General features: G+C 35.4%; 3 protein-coding genes across 3 annotated transcripts; 2 read left to right on the forward strand and 1 right to left on the reverse strand.

Annotated features, from left to right (window-relative positions):
* Positions 1-7,757: 7,757 nt before the first annotated feature.
* LOC107813913 (uncharacterized) lies at positions 7,758-9,359 on the forward strand. Its single transcript, XM_016639233.2, has 2 exons — positions 7,758-8,483; positions 8,541-9,359. Exons 1-2 carry the CDS (start codon positions 7,758-7,760, stop codon positions 9,357-9,359), a joined length of 1,545 nt encoding a protein of 514 aa, XP_016494719.2.
* A 27-nt stretch (positions 9,360-9,386) lies between these two features.
* LOC142182139 (uncharacterized) lies at positions 9,387-10,130 on the forward strand. The gene has a single exon (XM_075256117.1). The coding sequence runs from the start codon at positions 9,387-9,389 to the stop codon at positions 10,128-10,130; it is 744 nt and encodes a 247-aa protein (XP_075112218.1).
* Positions 10,131-11,624: 1,494 nt separating this feature from the next.
* On the reverse strand, positions 11,625-15,002 carry LOC107813921 (putative arabinose 5-phosphate isomerase). The gene is made up of 3 exons (XM_016639245.2): positions 14,135-15,002; positions 13,155-13,378; positions 11,625-12,018 (listed from the first exon to the last, which is right to left on the reverse strand). Exons 1-3 carry the CDS (start codon positions 14,783-14,785, stop codon positions 11,862-11,864), a joined length of 1,032 nt encoding a protein of 343 aa, XP_016494731.1. The 5' UTR covers positions 14,786-15,002; the 3' UTR covers positions 11,625-11,861.
* Positions 15,003-17,051: the final 2,049 nt, after the last annotated feature.

Consider the following 17,051-nt stretch of genomic DNA (forward strand, 5'->3'; position numbering starts at 1 on the left):
TGTGTTTTATGCCTTGTAGGAGTGATTCCGAGCTATATAGATGTTATGGAATGAATTCAAGTGATTTGAAGCTTTGAAATCTGAGTAAAAACCCAAGGAATTAAGTCGGGATCGTGTCAGGGGTCAACTTTGATAGTTAAGAATAAACGAAGACTCGAGAGGGCATATTGTGCACTATCTAGTAAAATATACATAACTTTTTATTCAGAACTACATTTTGGCTCTACAATATATGGTTGGAAACCTAACTCAAAGAGCTATAACTTTTGTGTTTTACTTTTTTCCAAATTCTAAACGGAAAAGGGCGAAACGCACGCGTTTTGATCCAACACGAACGAAACCGGGAAAAAGGGCCAGCTGGGCGCCACAGGCAGTGCCTAGCACCACCTGTGGCGCCAAAAACAGTATGCACAAATAATGGGGCGTCTGGCGCCGGGCTGGGCGTTGGTGACGTGAAATGTGTCCTATTTTTCCCGGGACAAGTTTATTTCGGCCCAAGACCTACCCAACTGATATAAAAGCAAGACTAAACCTATTTTGAAGGAAGAGACGCCACTTTGGAGTAGAGATACACACGGGATCATGAGGAAGCGAAGAATTCTCAGTTTTCTTCATCTTTTTCTAGTATTTCCAATTGATTCAACACTTATGCAATTGTTTGATTACATCATGAATGGCTAAACACCCATTATTCTGGGGTTGTGATTTAACCATGAATATTGTTGTTTGATATTGACTTGACCTTGATTATAATTTACTCATATATGGTTGTTTCTTCAATTCTGTGTTGAATTGCTTAATTGTCTGGCCAGCAGTTAGGTTCTATTTACTATCTATGCTATGCTTGGGAAAGCCATGTTTAGATTAGAGAAGAATTGAAGAGAGCATGATCTTAACCCTTAGGGGGAACGGATTTGTGATTAGGATAGGAATATACCTAGTCACCGTGCTTAATTTAATATCGTGATCTTAATGCATTCTTAATAGATTGATTTCATAGGAATATAGGCGTTAATCTATTGAGAATAGGTGAGTAGTACTTCGGCAGAAGGCTATGAGAGTATTTATCGATTAATTAGAAACCATGAGTGAATTATATGTGAGGGAGAGTTAATTAGAACACAATCCGAATGGTGAATCGATCACAACTCTAGAATATTTGTCTCTACTGAATACACAACAATCAATTCGTTATTTGATAACTTAGTTATTATTTAGAATTGTAGTATAATATAATCATATTATCGGACTTTGATTTTAGCTGGATTGAATAACAATTTGAGTGATTTAGTGAGTAGTTTACACAAGTCTCTGTGGGTTCGACACTCAACTTATCATTATATTACTTGTCGACCACGTATACTTGCGTGTGCGTTTGAAAGCAACAAGAAGCAAGTAGATTGAATTGGAAACTGTGTTAATCCATTAAAAACTCCATTGACGGCCATTAAAATGCTTCGAAGTTTGAATTCGAAAATCAAATTTTATGAAATTGTTTTTTGTTTGGATTGGGTGTTCTTGCAAATGATTGGGAATATCCGTTAGAGTTTATATCTCAATTTTGAGATAATTTGGTGAAGATTCGAGGTGTTTTGGTTGAAATTTCAGATTGAAACTCGAAAAAGAAGACATAAACAAATTGTATATATTTTATATGTCGAGTGTAGAAACAGTATACAAAATATCTACAATTTACATAGTTGTATATAAATTGTAGTTTTTGACCGGATTCTGTACAAAAAATGTGTATTTAAGTTGTAGATAAATTGTATTTGATCGGATTTGTATATATTTTGTAAAAAGAAAATGTTTGTCACTTCCTGTAAATATGAAAACTTAGACAAATCCGGGTAAAGAAGTTTAGAATCTTGTATATGTACGAAAAAGTCCCTTTCTTTTAAGTGTATTTGATTTTAATTCATTAAGCTGATTTATCCAAAGAAAGATTCACTAAAAAAACAGAGAGCGTCATTGCATTAAGTTACAGCGAACATACTGATAGTTTTATATCTTATAAGAATCATTCATTATACTATTTATTACTCTAAATGCTTATCTGACAAATCTCTTGTTAATTAGTGTATATATTAGTGTAGAGTGGAATCTTATTAGCATTCCATTTTCGCACGACAAAATTATATCGAACTAGATTTAAATTTAATTCAAATTTAATTACAAAGAGGTGAATCAAGTCTGATGACTGATATTCATCCTAAAATTCACAAAGGGATCGGCAATTTGTACTTGAAAATTAAATAGCCAGTCTATAGCAATCCAGAGTTGCTATAAATTGGTAATTAGCAAAAATAAAAAAAATCTCACGAAATCATGGCGTTTGACAAGAGAGAGGAAAAAAAGAGAGAGAACAGCGAACCGATGACATGATCCTAGTAAAATTGAGACGGCCTTTGAGCTCTAATTCCCTCAAGACTTGTATATTCTATATGAGAAATTTTTACAAACCACTATTGTTTGGTGGTTATTAGCTAGTTGTAGCTATCATTTATCATATTACTTCCTATAGCTATGTTTTCAGGGTTTTTAGAGTGTATTCGATGTATTTAAGCTACTGTCTTAATAAATACAGTAGCAAAACTCGGCATAAAACAACGGATTACTGCTAGACAATTATTGTATTCGACTGTATTCACGATACGTATTTGTGAATACAATAACGTAAATAGCGCAATTCATGGTCTATTTAGTTGTTTTTAAACGGAAAGTGAATCAATTAACATAATAAAATCCTAATATAACTCAACTAATTCAATTACATCATCCATAATCTGTATTTGACGCGAAATATACTGAATTTTCAACCAATAAAATTCGAAATTCATCTATAGTGCAAAAAACATATTAATACATATTGCAAATGCATTTGAATACATATATACATCTGAATACATAAATTATATTAATTAAAAAAATCATATGAATACATTCATGAAATACACGAGACAGTGAATACAATGAAATACATGGAATTCAGCTAGATACATTGAAATACAATTGAAAAAAGACAATGAAATACATTGAAATACACTTTAAAAAAAAGGTAACAACATCTTCAAGTCGCTCAGCCCCAATCTCCGTCGTCTTTGTTCAAGAACAACCCTAATGTCGTCTCGTTGAGAGGGCCGCGATTCTGACTCTAGTGAGAGCAATAAACGAGATAAATAAAGAATTACCAAGTAGCACCAAGCACTGAAACACCAATGGCAATGTCGATTTCGATGGCTGAGAAAGTGTACGGAGAGATCTGTACCAAAGCTCGCGACCATGGGCTAGATGGACCCGACATTGTTGAAGGGATTGGTTTCCGCACAAAACGATCCTGATTTAGCTATTATACAATTTGCAACAAACAGCCATAGACCTCATTCTATTACAACTTCTAGGTATCCGGAATTGAGGAAACAATGATTTTTGCTTGGTGTGAGAAGAAAGAGTGGAGATTCGTCGCTGATGGTTGTGGTGGCGGAGAAGTTTTCTTGGAGGAAGAACGATCGATGGAGGAATTGATGAGAGAGAATCCATGAGTTTGTATTTATGGAGAAAACTGGCGTTGAGAGAGAGAGGGTGGATAAAAATCTGAAAGAATGAGAGAGAAAAATAATACAAAGCGTATTTTATGGCTTAAGGGTAGGATGTGACCATAAATAAATATTTGGCTATAAAAATTAAAAGGTAGCTATGGAATATAATTTTTTAAAATAATATTTATTTAAAATAAATAAAGTATTAATATTTGTAAAAAGTACGACATGATTGAAAATTTGGGCTAGTGAATGTTTGCTTTAATTCTTCAAAGTTGTATCGAGACGGAAGTTTCAACCCAAAAGGCAATTTTGGCATTATAAAATGTAATAGTGGCCTGAATTAAAGAAACAACAAAATAATATATATGCAACTAATCTTTTATTAATTAGAACCACTTTTCTTCCTCCGGAAAGATTGCCCAGTATTACAGAAATCTGAAAGGTTGAACCACTTGACAATTTATACACAATAGTATACCCAATATTATCCTACACTGTGAGGTTTGAGGAGGATAATGTGTACATAGATCTTACCCCTACCTTGTGTGACAATTTATATATAACGATTTTATTTTCCAGTTTATGCAGGGAAATTTGTTTACAGCTCTTCCTGGAACACGCTCAACTCTAGGTTTATAATTAGCAATAAGATATCTAAACTCATTTAATATTGTAGTAATGGCTGGGAAATGTTTAGAGTTGACCGTGTAAGGGGGAAGCACTATCTTTGGGACATTGGCTCATGTTGGTTCAAAGGAAAAAAAGTGTCGCAAGATGATAGTAGTATTCAAATCCAAAAGTAGTGCATCTACTTTTTCATACGTCTTTCTCTCTGAATCATACTCGTATAGATAGCCATATACATGCGGCGGCACAACCGGACGTCTAACCAGGAAAAGCAACTTTTTGCCGTCAAACCATATTGGAAAACCATGATCAAGTTGGCCAAAGTGTATGAAACTTTCCAATTGTGGCTTACATAATCATAACCAAAAATTACTACTGTAAATCTTAAGACACAAACTAGGGTAAGTGCACCTTGCGCCAACCCGAACCATGCATCAGATAAGTATTTGATGATCTCATCAGGACCGTTAAAAATTCTAGCCTGTCCAGTACTACTACTCTTTGTATCAAAAGCAAGGATATTAGCGTCGCTTCTAACCCAGTGCAAGCAATCGTGCACGTAAACAGGCTGTGGACCGACTAAATAGTTATCATAAACGTCCATTCGCAACAAATCTAGGATTTTTATAATATGAGTGCACCATTAAAAAAGGAGGAATTTTTTTTTTTAAATGGGATTTGATCCCTAGTCCTAATCATTCAATCAAGTGTATCATTTAGCCTCTTTGAAGCATAGGTGCCAGCAGAGAATACTAGACTAATTCCAATAAAATTGTACATCAAATACCTAGTTTGATGGAAAGACCATGGGTTCACCTGCCCCGTCAATTTGCCTACAAATTCGCCCCTGATTCGCAATTGGAATTCATGCCACACTACTCTACTTTCTTCTGATGAAAATACACAAAATTTATACCCTTTGTATCTATTCAGCATCCCAATAGTCACCACCTTATAATGTCGATTTGATGTAGGATAATCAACAACTAATCCTGCGCCTAGGGTTGGCAGTGGGACGGGGCGGGTTTGGTAAAATCCACAAAAATTTTAACCCGCCCTGTCCCGCATAGTTATTTTTTTAGTTTTCAACCCGTCCCGACCCGCTTAATATTTTTTTTTTTTAAAAAAGACAGAGTATTTTTATTTTGTGATGCCAGATTAGATATAGGAGGATACACAATACTGAAATACCATATTAGATGTAGTATAGGTGTCAGTACACATATTTTTATAGTTAAGTTATGTTTTACTTTCTTTATCCACACACCGACGAATACAAAAAAGACATAGAAGTGAAAGAAGACTGTTCTGGACAGTGAATTGGGAAATTGCGTAGAGAGCTTAGCTGAAGCTATGAACTGATCTTCTTGCCAAAAATAATTAAAATTTCAAAATCGAAAAGAAAAAACTCCACATGGAGGAAAAATTAAAAAATTACACACATGGATTCTATTATATTATATATTCAGTTTTCACGCATGTCGCAAATATTGATAATATTATAATCTAGGGGCATGACATTAAAAAGAAAAAATCTTCGCGCGCTCCACCTCATATGAAAATTGTATCACATAAAATTTGACAAATTTACGTAATATCATTTTGTTGAGACTTATGTAAATTGGTTAATTATAATTCAAAATAGCATTCATGCTAGTAAAAAAGAATGTAAAATTATAGTTGAAGTTATTGCTTTGTTTCATAAAGGATGAAATTCAAAGCTGCTTAAACCCGCATTAAAGCCCCGCCCCACTTTAAAATTTTTAAAAACTGTTTTAACCCGCCCGCCCCGCACCCGCATATGAGTAAACTCGCCCCGCCCCGCATCAAACAAAATCCGCCCCGCACCGCTCCATTGTCATCCCTAGCTACGCCACCATCAATTATTCTGAAGTAGTTTCTAGGCTCTGGGTAAGGTATCAGTTGGTGCACCCCTGTTATAGGATTGAAAATACAGAAAATCTTAAATTGCCGAAATTCAAGGAGGAGACCCATGCAAGGGGCCAAAACGGAAACGTTAAGTGATGAAGTCGTTGATCTTCCGAATCGGCTAGTGTTTACGGAGACTTTATGGAACTAGTTTGATAATTCGTACCGTGATGATGATAATGATAATGATAATGAAGATGAGTAGATGACTTGTTTAGAAATATTTTGATCTTGAAACCATCGGGAAGCATAACTTTGAGAAACGTTTGGTTCACAAAGTTTGCTATTAAAACTCTTTCTGAGAACTCTACATTGAATTGCAAGCTTCACAGGCAAGCGGGAGATAATATCCATTACTATATCTTCATTCAGTTCCATATTCAAGGACCCAGAACTTTAAATGCTAGGGATTAATGGATGCTCAATAGTTACGAAGAGAAAGAGATTACATTGAAGGGCTTTTAATTTTTTCCTTGTGACGTACGTTATTGGGGTATTTGCATCTATACCCGTTTTTTGGATCACGCTTTAACTTGTGCCCGCTTTGCAAAAAAAATTGCAAGCGTACCCACTTTTTCGCATAACTTCAGCATGCGGGGTTGATGTAGCAAGTGTGCTGAAGTTTTTGTTCTGTAACTGGCGAACGCTCTAGACAGGAGCGGATCTATGTACATGGTTCGGGGTGGTACGCCACCCGCAAGTTTCGGCGAAAACTTTATGTATATATGTAAATATGTATAACAAATAGGATATATATTTAAAGTGCCACCCCATAAAACAAAAGTGACAAAGGTGCCAATGACAAAGGTTTGCCCTTTTGTTGCAAGAGTTCGAATCCTTGTGGGAGCAAATACTTTTTTGGCTTACATTCAGTTGCAATTTAAGGAGATTAAATACACTACACAACACACTCTTCTATATTTTATATTAAATGTTTGACTTTTCTGTTTATTTAATTAAGTATAAATTAAACAAATAAGATAAAATAATAATAAAAGTATTCTCTTATAATTAATATAGAAAGTTAAAATCCTTTTTGAGGATCTTTCCCAAATCCCAATTTTCAAAAGGTAAAACAAATCCCCAACTCCCCAAATCCCTTACGCCACATTCCCCTTTCCTTTTCTCCAATTCTCGCTGCTTCACCTTCATGCCACTGTTTCTGCTTCTTGCTTCTCTATTAGACTTTAGCATTTATTTTGCTTTATCTCTCAGATGCTTCACACCTTCATTGCTCTACGCCCACCATTGTAAAGTTTCCTCACCTCCTCATGTTTATTTCTTAAACCTATGTGGCTATTTTTCCCCCATGAAATATATGTTCTTGCTCATGTTTTTGTTTTGTATTTAGTTGGATTTTAGTGTTCTTGCTAAACTTTATTGTCACTATTTTGATTTTTTTGTTATGTATTTCTTTGGGTGTGTTTGAAAATCAAATGCCTCTTATATGGTTTTTGTAGAATTTAGTATCGTGGAAAGAACATCCCAAATAATTTTGATCAAGGAAAATTCACAATTAACTCTATTTTAACGACGATAAAAATATTAGGGAAGGTTGAGTTATTTAAAATAACAAAACTTATTGACGGTATGACCTACTAGAAATTGGTCTATATTTCTCACTGGAATGAACTTCTATTTTATAGGAACTGAAGTGAGATGGATAAATTTGTCACGAGGTTGAACCATTCTCAACCAAGTCCTAGTTGTCAATCCTTGATCCAAGCGAATGCCAATCTTTCCTATCTTATAAATGAACTCGATTTGGGGTCACTTAAAGGCGATCTAGGAGAAAGAATACCTATTTCTGACTATAACCCTAGAATACGAGATGAAGTAAGGAAACATTACATTCAACAAGATCCTTGTCAACCTTCCAAGCATCAATTTCCCAAAACTCTAATAGGAGTAAGAATGCGTCAATTTGTTCCAAGTTGGTTCAATGGTCAATTTTCTAAATGGTTGGAGTATAGTGTGAAGAAAGATGCGGCATTTTGCTTATGTTGTTATTTGTTCAAAAATGAATTTATTCATGGAAGTGCAGGTGAATTTTATACAAAAAATGGTTTTAGGGCTTGGAATAAGGGTCTTGAAAGATTGCGTTTACACGTTGGTGATGTTAATAGTGTCTATGATAAATGTTTCAAGAAGATTCTAGATTTATCAAATCATCATCAATCAATTCAAGTTGTTTTTTATAAGCACTCCGAGAAGTTAAAAAGTGAGTATCGAATGCGTTTAGAAGCATCAATTGATGTGGCAAGACTTCTATTATTGTATGGATTGCCTTTTAGGGGACATGACGAAAGTGAATCTTCAACAAATCAAGGCCTTTTTCTAGGATTCTTACGATGGCATGGGGACAAGCATCCGGATGTGGGAAAAGTAATATTAGAAAATGCTCCATAAAATGATACTTTGACTTGCCCTATAATCCAAAAGGATATTATCAATGCTTGTGCAAAAGAAACATTAAAGGCTATAATTGGAGACTTGAATGGAGACTACTTTGGTATATTAGTTGATGAGTCCAAAGATATCTCACACAAAGAACAAATGGCTCTTGTTTTGCATTATATTGATAAGAATGGTGAAGTGGTAGAGCGATTTGTTGGTCTTGTTCATGTTAGTGATACATCGGCATGCTCATTGAAGGAAGCAATCTACTCTTTGCTTTCGGACCACTCACTAAGTCCATCCCAAATACGTGGACAAGGTTATGATGGAGCTAGTAACATGAGGGGAGAGATAAGTGGTCTTAAGACTTTGATTATGAAAGACAGCTCATCGGCATATTACATTCATTGCTTTGCTCATCAATTGCAATTAACACTTGTAGCTATGTCTAAAAAGCATTTGGATGTCGAAGACTTCTTCTTTCATGTTACTAATGTGTTGAATGTCATTGGAGTATCTTTTAAGCGCAGAGATTTGCTTCGCCATCTTCAAGCTGAAAAACTGGAGCAATTACTTGAGTCTGGTGAAATTCATACCGGGCAAGGACTAAATCAAGAACGCGAGCTTCAAAGACCAGGTGATACTCGTTGGGGATCACATTTCAAAACATTAGATAACTTTATTGTTATTTTCTCATCTATTATTCGTGTGCTTGAAGTGATTGAACATGAAGGTTCTACCTCAAATGAGAGAAATCAAGCAAAATATCTTTTGAGTGAGATAATAACATTTAAATTTGTTTTTATGCTTCACTTGATGTTGAAAGTTTTGGCAATGTCAAATGAGTTGAACAAGATCCTATAAAAGAGAGATCAAGATATTGTTAATGCCATGGAGTTTCTTAAGATTACAAAGAAAAGATTGCAAGATATGAGGGAAACTGGATGGGAATCTTTGCTAGATGATGTTTCCTCATTTTGTCATATGCATGATATTATAATTCCCAAGATGGATGAATCCTATTTTCCTGGAAATTCGAAGCGCAAGTCTTCTGGTATTTGTTATTCACACCACTTGCGTGTTGATATCTTTTATGCTGTAATTGGTGTGCAACTTCAAGAGCTTAATGACCGTTTTGGTGTAGTGAGTAGCGAATTGCTTCTTGGGATGGCTAGCTTGAATCCAATCAATTCTTTTGCTAATTTTGATAAAGGTAGAATAATGGCTTTAGCAAAATGTTACCCAAATGAGTTTGATGAAGTACAGATTCGAGACTTGAGTTATCAACTAGATACTTTCATAATTCATATGCGAGCTGGCCATCCCAAGTTCTCCAACTTGCAAGGAATTAGCGATTTGGCAAAAGCATTGGTTGAGACAAATCTTGTGGAGACTTATTTGTATGTTTATCTACTTGTGAAGTTAACTTTAATTTTACCTGTTGCTACCGCAACTGTGGAGAGAGCATTCTCATCCATGAAGCAGATAAAGAATGAAGAGCGGAACAACATGGGTGATCAATATTTAAATGATTGTTTAGTTTGTTACATAGAGCGTGATGTATTTACAAATATAAGTAATGATGTCATTATTGATCGTTTTCAAAATATGAAAGCTCGTAGAGGACAATTGTAAATAGATTGTGTATGATATTAAAAATATTGTTGGAAGTTTTATGCTTTGCGTCAATTAGTTATAGTTATTATATTTTCTTTCGTTTGATCTATTTGTCTATATAAATAAAAAGGATGTATAACCCGAACCGACGCTCGAGTTGATCAAATCGATTAGGTCGGCACCGGTAACCCTTAAATCCTGGATCCGCCTCTGGCTCTAGAGCTGAAGTTTTGGTTTTGTAATTGGCGAAGTTTTTGTTTTTGTAACTGAGGAACTTCAGCTCTAGAGCTGAAGTTTTTGTTTTGTAACTGGCAAACGCTCTGGAGCTGAAGTTTTTGTTTTGTGTAACTGTCGAACTTCAACTCTAGAGCTGAAGTTTTTGTTTGTAACTGGCGAACTTCAGCTCCAAAGCTGAAGTTTTTGTTTTGTAACTGTCGAACTTCAAGTTTTCGTTTGTAACTGACGAACTTCAGTTCTAGAGCTGAAGTTTTTGTTTTGTAACTGTCGAACGCTCTGGAGCTGAAGTTTTTGTTTTGTGTAACTGGCGAACTTCAGCTCCAGAGCTGAAGTTTTTGTTTGTAACTGGCGAACTTCAGCTCCAGAGCTAAAGTTTTTATTTTGTAACTGTCGAACTTCAGCTCTAGAGCTGAAGTTTTTATTTGTAACTGGCGAACTTCAACTCTAGAGTTGAAGTTTTTATTTTGTAACTGTCGAACTTCAGCTCTAGAGCTGAAGTTTTTGTTTGTAACTGTCGAACTTCAGCTCTAAAACTGAAGTTTTTATTTTGCAACTGTCGAACTTCAGCTCTAGAGCTGAAATTTTTATTTGTAACTGTCGAACTTCAGCTCTAAAGCTGAAGTTTTTGTTTGTAATTGACGAACTTCAGCCTTCTTAGAGTATTTTAAGAATGATAATTTGCCTCAAGATAATCCCATCGCTATGCCTCATAGGAGTCCCATTTCCACTGCCAACGAAACTTCAGCATCATTATCCCATTTTCCTGAGCTCCACAGTACAAGCTCATCACCTCTCTTTCCTATCTCCACCGGAAGATTCTTTATTGCAGTTGTTGAGGAACAAAGCCATGGAAGAATTCTCCAACCTAATTAACTGAACATCAAATTACAAATAGATATCTCAAAATAAAGAATTAATCTACTGGCGAACTGCACAATGCATCTCTTGCGTGGAGGAGGAAGAGAAGGGGGGCTGAATTTGTTTAAAAAGTGGGTATAAGTTAAAACTTTTTACAAAAATGAGTATAGGTTAAATGGGGGCGACCAAATAGGGCGCCCGTGCAATTTTTACTACGTTATTGTGAAAGACAATCCTAGATAGAAAGGGACAAGGAAAAGAAAAAGAAAAAGAAAGCAAACAAAATAGAAAGGTTTTTTTTTTTAAAAAAAAAAGAAGAATCAGCTATTAGCCTATCAGTAAGTAACACGTGATACCAAAAAGAAAAACAAAATTAGCAAAAGGAATTAAAGATGCAATACGGCGGTTTGGAACCAATGAGAGAAAATCGTAGCTCATATATAACAGTAGGAGAATGGAGGGCCAGAAGAGGGGATACAGAGGTCTAACTCTAAGCCCAATCTATAAGTCTAATAACACGACTATAATATTCATCATTGTTACAGGAGTAAAGAATATCTGCTTAAGAATAAGGGCAAGAAACCCAACAATATACAAGAAGAATTAATGACACAACTAATGATGGAAAGAGTGTGGATAATAATGGCAAGAACTTCACAAGCCTGCTGAGACCAGTCCATGTAATGTAACAATACCAATCAAAACATTATCCTGATCAATAACTGGCAAGAATTGGACTGGAGATGGCGGAGACTCCATCTTCTGCATCGCATCAACTGCCATAGCATCAGGATCAATTGTCCTTGGTTTCCTGAAACACCAAATAAATTTATAGAAATGCCTTAATCTCACAAGAATATAACTGTTCGTAACTTTTTGTTCCCTCACACGTATAAATCTCTTATTCTCTCGTAGATAAGGAAACTTCAAAATGTAACTAAAATTAGACATAGAATTCAATAAACCGACAAACTTTCTTGATAACCTCTGGAAGAACTGTCCATAGAATATTCTTCAATTTCTCTATCAAATACTATGTTTATCACTTGAGCACGTAAACATTACCATCATGCTTTCCCAATATGGTCCCATATCAAAGTTATTTATGCTTAGCATACTCTGATGGTGAGAAAAGGAACGAAACTGAATCAATAACATACGAATATGATTTCTCGATGAAAACTATGATTGCTGAAAAAAATTCTTATAATGAGAGGACACATATAGTGACCTCCATAATAATCCAAATTCCTTCTCGAGAGACTGTATCATCAAAGGTTAAAATGATCAAGGAAGAACTAATAATATCATTACTGCTACAACTATTAGAACCAACCGCCGGGGGGGGGGGGGGGAGGACACTGTGATACTTCGATTAAGAAGAAGGTAAATATGCCAAAATTCAAACTCCTATTGGAAGAAAACTTGAATAACATCCCAGGAGTGATGACTTATGTAATGTTTACAACAGTACTTTACAAAGCCAAAATGTGATTTATCATTTACTTCCTTTCAACTGCAGCACAAAGATTGGCCCATCAATCGGCATCATTTTTAACCATCCTGCCCTCATCTAATGCTATAGCAGATTTTATGCAAAAAGACATATGTTCTCATTAGAACAATATGCCACTGAGATTTTGGAAAGGGAAAGATAATACCAAGATCCTAAGTTTGACGACCAAAGAAAATTAAGTACTGCACTATAGATTAAAAAAAAAAAGTTAGATCTATTTCTAGATAACGAGAAAATCTTTAATCTATGTCCAACCACATTCTACCACAGCAAAATGTGCTTGTCGAGGAATTTTTCTTTAATTATTCAATATATCTTTCTTCCTTTCTGCCTTTTTTCCTGCTTGTTCTTTTTCCCATGGATTAGGTCTTTCAGTGGAACTGATATAATGATGGTAAAAATATGCTACAGAGGTAAAAGTAAGAAATTACCTGTTACACATTTCTCCTACTGTAAGCTTAAAGATTCCTTCCCCGCTGGCTTTCAATGTCCGACGTAAATCACCATCAGTGAATGTGCCTAGCAGATGAAACTCCTCATCAATAACAAGGAGGCAACCGCATCCTTTGCTTGTCAGCTCTACTAGTTGATCCATAATAAGATCTCCTTCCTTGCAAATTGGAAGTTCTTCTTTCTTCTTCATCACATCTCTCACCTACAAAGTTATCCATCAGTCACCAATTTTTTAACTATTCAGATATTTCTCTACAAACACCTGAGAGATGGCAAGCTCAGGAGTATCTTGACGAGTAAACTTTTAATTTACTCGTCAAGATACCATTTTGGCTCAAATCAACCAGATGCACACATGAAAATTTTATGCAATTCTTAACAGACGGCTGGAAGCTAACACAGCTAGCCAATCAATAGTATCATTGCATATCCAAAATTTTGCGTGAAGGTGAGAAAATCAATTATGCAGCTTTAAAAGGATTGCTGGGAAATAAACTTTCTTTGAGAGGGTAAAAATCCAAAGAAGACACCAGAATGCAAGTAGCCCTCAAAATTCACCCTTTACATCAATTGCAACCGACTACAACTGCCTACCGTAATGCAATAAAACACAAGCATTAACACCTAAATAACCTTTTAACACCCAAGATTTGGACTTCCAAAACCAAATTAAGCAGATCCTACGCGTTAAAGGCACAATAAAACCAAGATGATCCTTATTTCCCCCTCATTTTTCCATGGCCAAAACAGAAAGAATACATAAATAGAGTGGTGAGAGGGTGGTGAGACAAGCTCCAACATTTTCCATGCTCAAACTCAAGTCTTAAATAGCGCAATTTAGGGAATATTTCCAAGATCTTACATAAAATCCACAATAAATACACCACAAAGTAATCACATTTCACAAAGGTACATCAAAATTAATGAATTATGACAAGATATTATTACTATTCCTTACCTTAAAGATCAAGCTTTTCCCGATCCTACCAGCAGGATGATTCGCAGCATACTCTTCTTTGCTCAAATTCCTTGCCCCCATTAAAGCAATCGCCACTGTATCACCAAATACCATTTGTATAGCTGTAGAGGTCACAGGTGCCAAATCAAAAGGGCATAATTCTCTCTCCAAAGGCAAATGCACATTCAGATCACACAACCCCATCAAACAATTAGGCTTTACAGAAGTAACCGAGATTAAAAAGACCCTTTTAGCCTTTGCACAAGGCACAAGCTTTAACAATTCTTCTGTATTCCCACTCTTGCTAAACATAACCAAAATATCTTGAGGATCTAAAATGCCAATGTCTCCATGGAGCGCATCCACAGGGGATAAAAACCCAGATTTGATACCAAGAGAAACAAGAGTCTGTGAGATTTTTTGGGCGACAAATCCAGATTTTCCCACACCGGTAAAAAAGATTGTACCTTTGGCATTAACGAGTGTTTGGGTGAAAGTTAAAGTTTGGGTAAGATCAAGATTTTGAAAGAAGTGATTGAGATAATTTTGTTGGGCTTTGAAGAGATCGAGAAGTTTGGTTGGGTCTATTGATGAATCTTGCTTTGAGGAATGATGAGAGAAGTCCAAATATGGAGGTGGAAGAGACCCCATTTTTGGGTTTTTTTTTTTGTCTTGTTTTTTTCCTGTTATCTCCTTCTCCTTCTCTGTTGAAAGCTAGTACTACTTCTGTGAGTAAATGAGTGTGAGAGAGGAGAAGCCAGGAGCAACTGCGAACGGTTGAGAGTAGTTTAAGTAATTAACGCGGGGATTGAGAGGAAACTGGTATTTAGCAGAATTCATTTATTTATTTATAGTGTGTAAATAGAATGAAACTATCAAAGTGTGTTTCTCTTTAATAATGGTTTCTAGTTCTTTTCTCTCTCAACCAAGGTGAAAGAAAAGAAAAGGAAAACAATAAAAAATGAGTGGTTTTTGAATTCAAATTCTAAAAATAATAAATTGGTACGAAATAATTTTTACTTTAATGAGTTTGTACTATGCAAATTCAAATTAATCAGTAATTTTCCTTATGTTAAAAAATTTTGTCACTTTGATTTTGGAAAAGGAAAAGTAGTTATGGACTAACCTTTTCCAAAAACCATTTGACACGGCTTCTTTAAGAAGGAAAAGGCACAACCTATTTTTGTAAAATGGAAATATTATGACTACTTGCATATCTCTTATATATTGTTATTATTTTATTATATATTTTTTGTGGTACTAATATATCATCTCCTATTGCTTTTTTGAGCCGAGGGTCTTCTGGAAATAGCCTCTCTACCCTTCAGGGTAGGGGTAAGGTCTGCGTACATATTACCCTCCCCGGACCCCACTTGTGGGATTATACTGGGTCGTTGTTGTTGTTTGTTGTTGACTACTTGCATAGTAGAATTGTGCTAGCTAGCATATTATATTTATAATTTATTTATAGTAATAACAGCGAGGATGACTCAATGGTAATAGTTCGTGGAAAGGGAAAGAAAGAAGAAGAGAGCAATAATGCATCCATAAAAACTCAATCCACGTGAGATATCTTGGCTATCTTTTGAGAACACCGACAGTACCACACACTGCCTCAGATCTAGTAAGAGCTATAAATAATCTTTGTTAAGAAACGGTAAGTATAATTTTATGTAATTGATCTTGATGAATACTCGAACTCACAACCTCTTGATTGGAAGTGGGGGTTGCTTACCATCAGAGCAACCCTACATATCTTGCTACGTATCTTGGGGTTGAATAACAACAGTAAAAGAGCTAAAAAAAATCATACGCTGTAAATCAAATTTACCTACATATCTTGCTAAAAACCAATCGTGGCGTAATATCATGGTTTTCTAATCCAATCACCGACACAAAAAGAGCCCCAGTAATAACAGTTGCGCACAGCTTGGTCTAATTTATGTTCCAACTGGAATTGGCTTCACTTTCTTCAGGTCGATTTTTCATGACATGTTCACGCAATCACTATTTGACACTTGGATTGTGCATGGAATAATCCTGCTTATGTTCCCGCAGTGATTGATTATAGACAAAAGTTGATAGATATAGGTAGATATGTAAAATTTATTGAATTTAGTCCCTACAAAATTTGGATTAAATTCTAAATTACTTTGGGTCGAATAATTAATTTGGACTTCATAAATTAAATAAATCCATTTTAAATTTCAAGCCCAAGGTTAAATTTTCTTAAGGCCCAAGCTCATGCCATGTGTCAAGTGACATGGCATGTTCAGTCAAATTCAAAGCCAACAAGATGATATCGCCTGTTAAAATCATGTGGCAATCCCCGTCAAAAAGCAATGACCAACCAAAGATCGCCAAGTGTATAATATGACATGTCTTGGTCAATCACATAGCTTGTGTGATAAGTTTGATGACTCACATGTGAGCCAATTAGAATCAAGCAAGAGAGTTCATATGTAGCTGGACTGTCCATCCTCGACTACTATAAATAGAGAGGTTACATAAGTCTCTGGAGGACATTTAGAATTGGAGAAGAGCATTCCGCAATTGGTGAAGGTAATCACAAACAGAGAGATCAATCATCAAGTGCATAGTTCTTCAACAAATGAGTGATCAAACAGAGTTCTTCCTGGAGATCAAACCATAACAACAAGGTGTTGCTCGACGTTCTTGGCGATTAAATACATCACAAGGAGGTCTGCATCGTCCTACATTCGAGAAAGACGCTTCTCAAGCTCTCGAATCATGGAGAATTTTAGAGAGGAGAATCAAAGGATACATAGAGTTGTACTCACAAATATTTATCAATAAAATCTATTTTTTTCTTCAGATTATTGTTGTTGCAGTTTTTTTTGTACTACGAAAATTTGCTGCGAAAATTTTTTGGCACGCCTAGTGGAACCAGTTCTAC

The sequence above is a fragment of the Nicotiana tabacum genome, chromosome 6 (assembly GCF_000715075.1).
Source record: "Nicotiana tabacum cultivar K326 chromosome 6, ASM71507v2, whole genome shotgun sequence".
NCBI classification, from domain to species: domain Eukaryota; kingdom Viridiplantae; phylum Streptophyta; class Magnoliopsida; order Solanales; family Solanaceae; genus Nicotiana; species Nicotiana tabacum.

What these genes read in the sequence shown, in the direction of transcription:
- LOC142182139 (XM_075256117.1), top strand. Translation starts at nt 9,387, where the DNA reads ATGGAGTTTCTTAAGATTACAAAGAAAAGATTGCAAGATATGAGGGAA.
- LOC107813921 (XM_016639245.2), bottom strand. Translation starts at nt 14,785, where the DNA reads ATGGGGTCTCTTCCACCTCCATATTTGGACTTCTCTCATCATTCCTCA. An exon ending in GGAAAAGCTTGATCTTTAAG is followed by an intron (nt 13,379 to 14,134) that starts GTAAGGAATAGT and finishes ATAACTTTGTAG; the next exon opens with GTGAGAGATGTGATGAAGAA. An exon ending in GTAGGAGAAATGTGTAACAG is followed by an intron (nt 12,019 to 13,154) that starts GTAATTTCTTAC and finishes TTGGTGTTTCAG; the next exon opens with GAAACCAAGGACAATTGATC.
- LOC107813913 (XM_016639233.2), top strand. Translation starts at nt 7,758, where the DNA reads ATGGATAAATTTGTCACGAGGTTGAACCATTCTCAACCAAGTCCTAGT. An exon ending in AGCATCCGGATGTGGGAAAA is followed by an intron (nt 8,484 to 8,540) that starts GTAATATTAGAA and finishes ATAATCCAAAAG; the next exon opens with GATATTATCAATGCTTGTGC.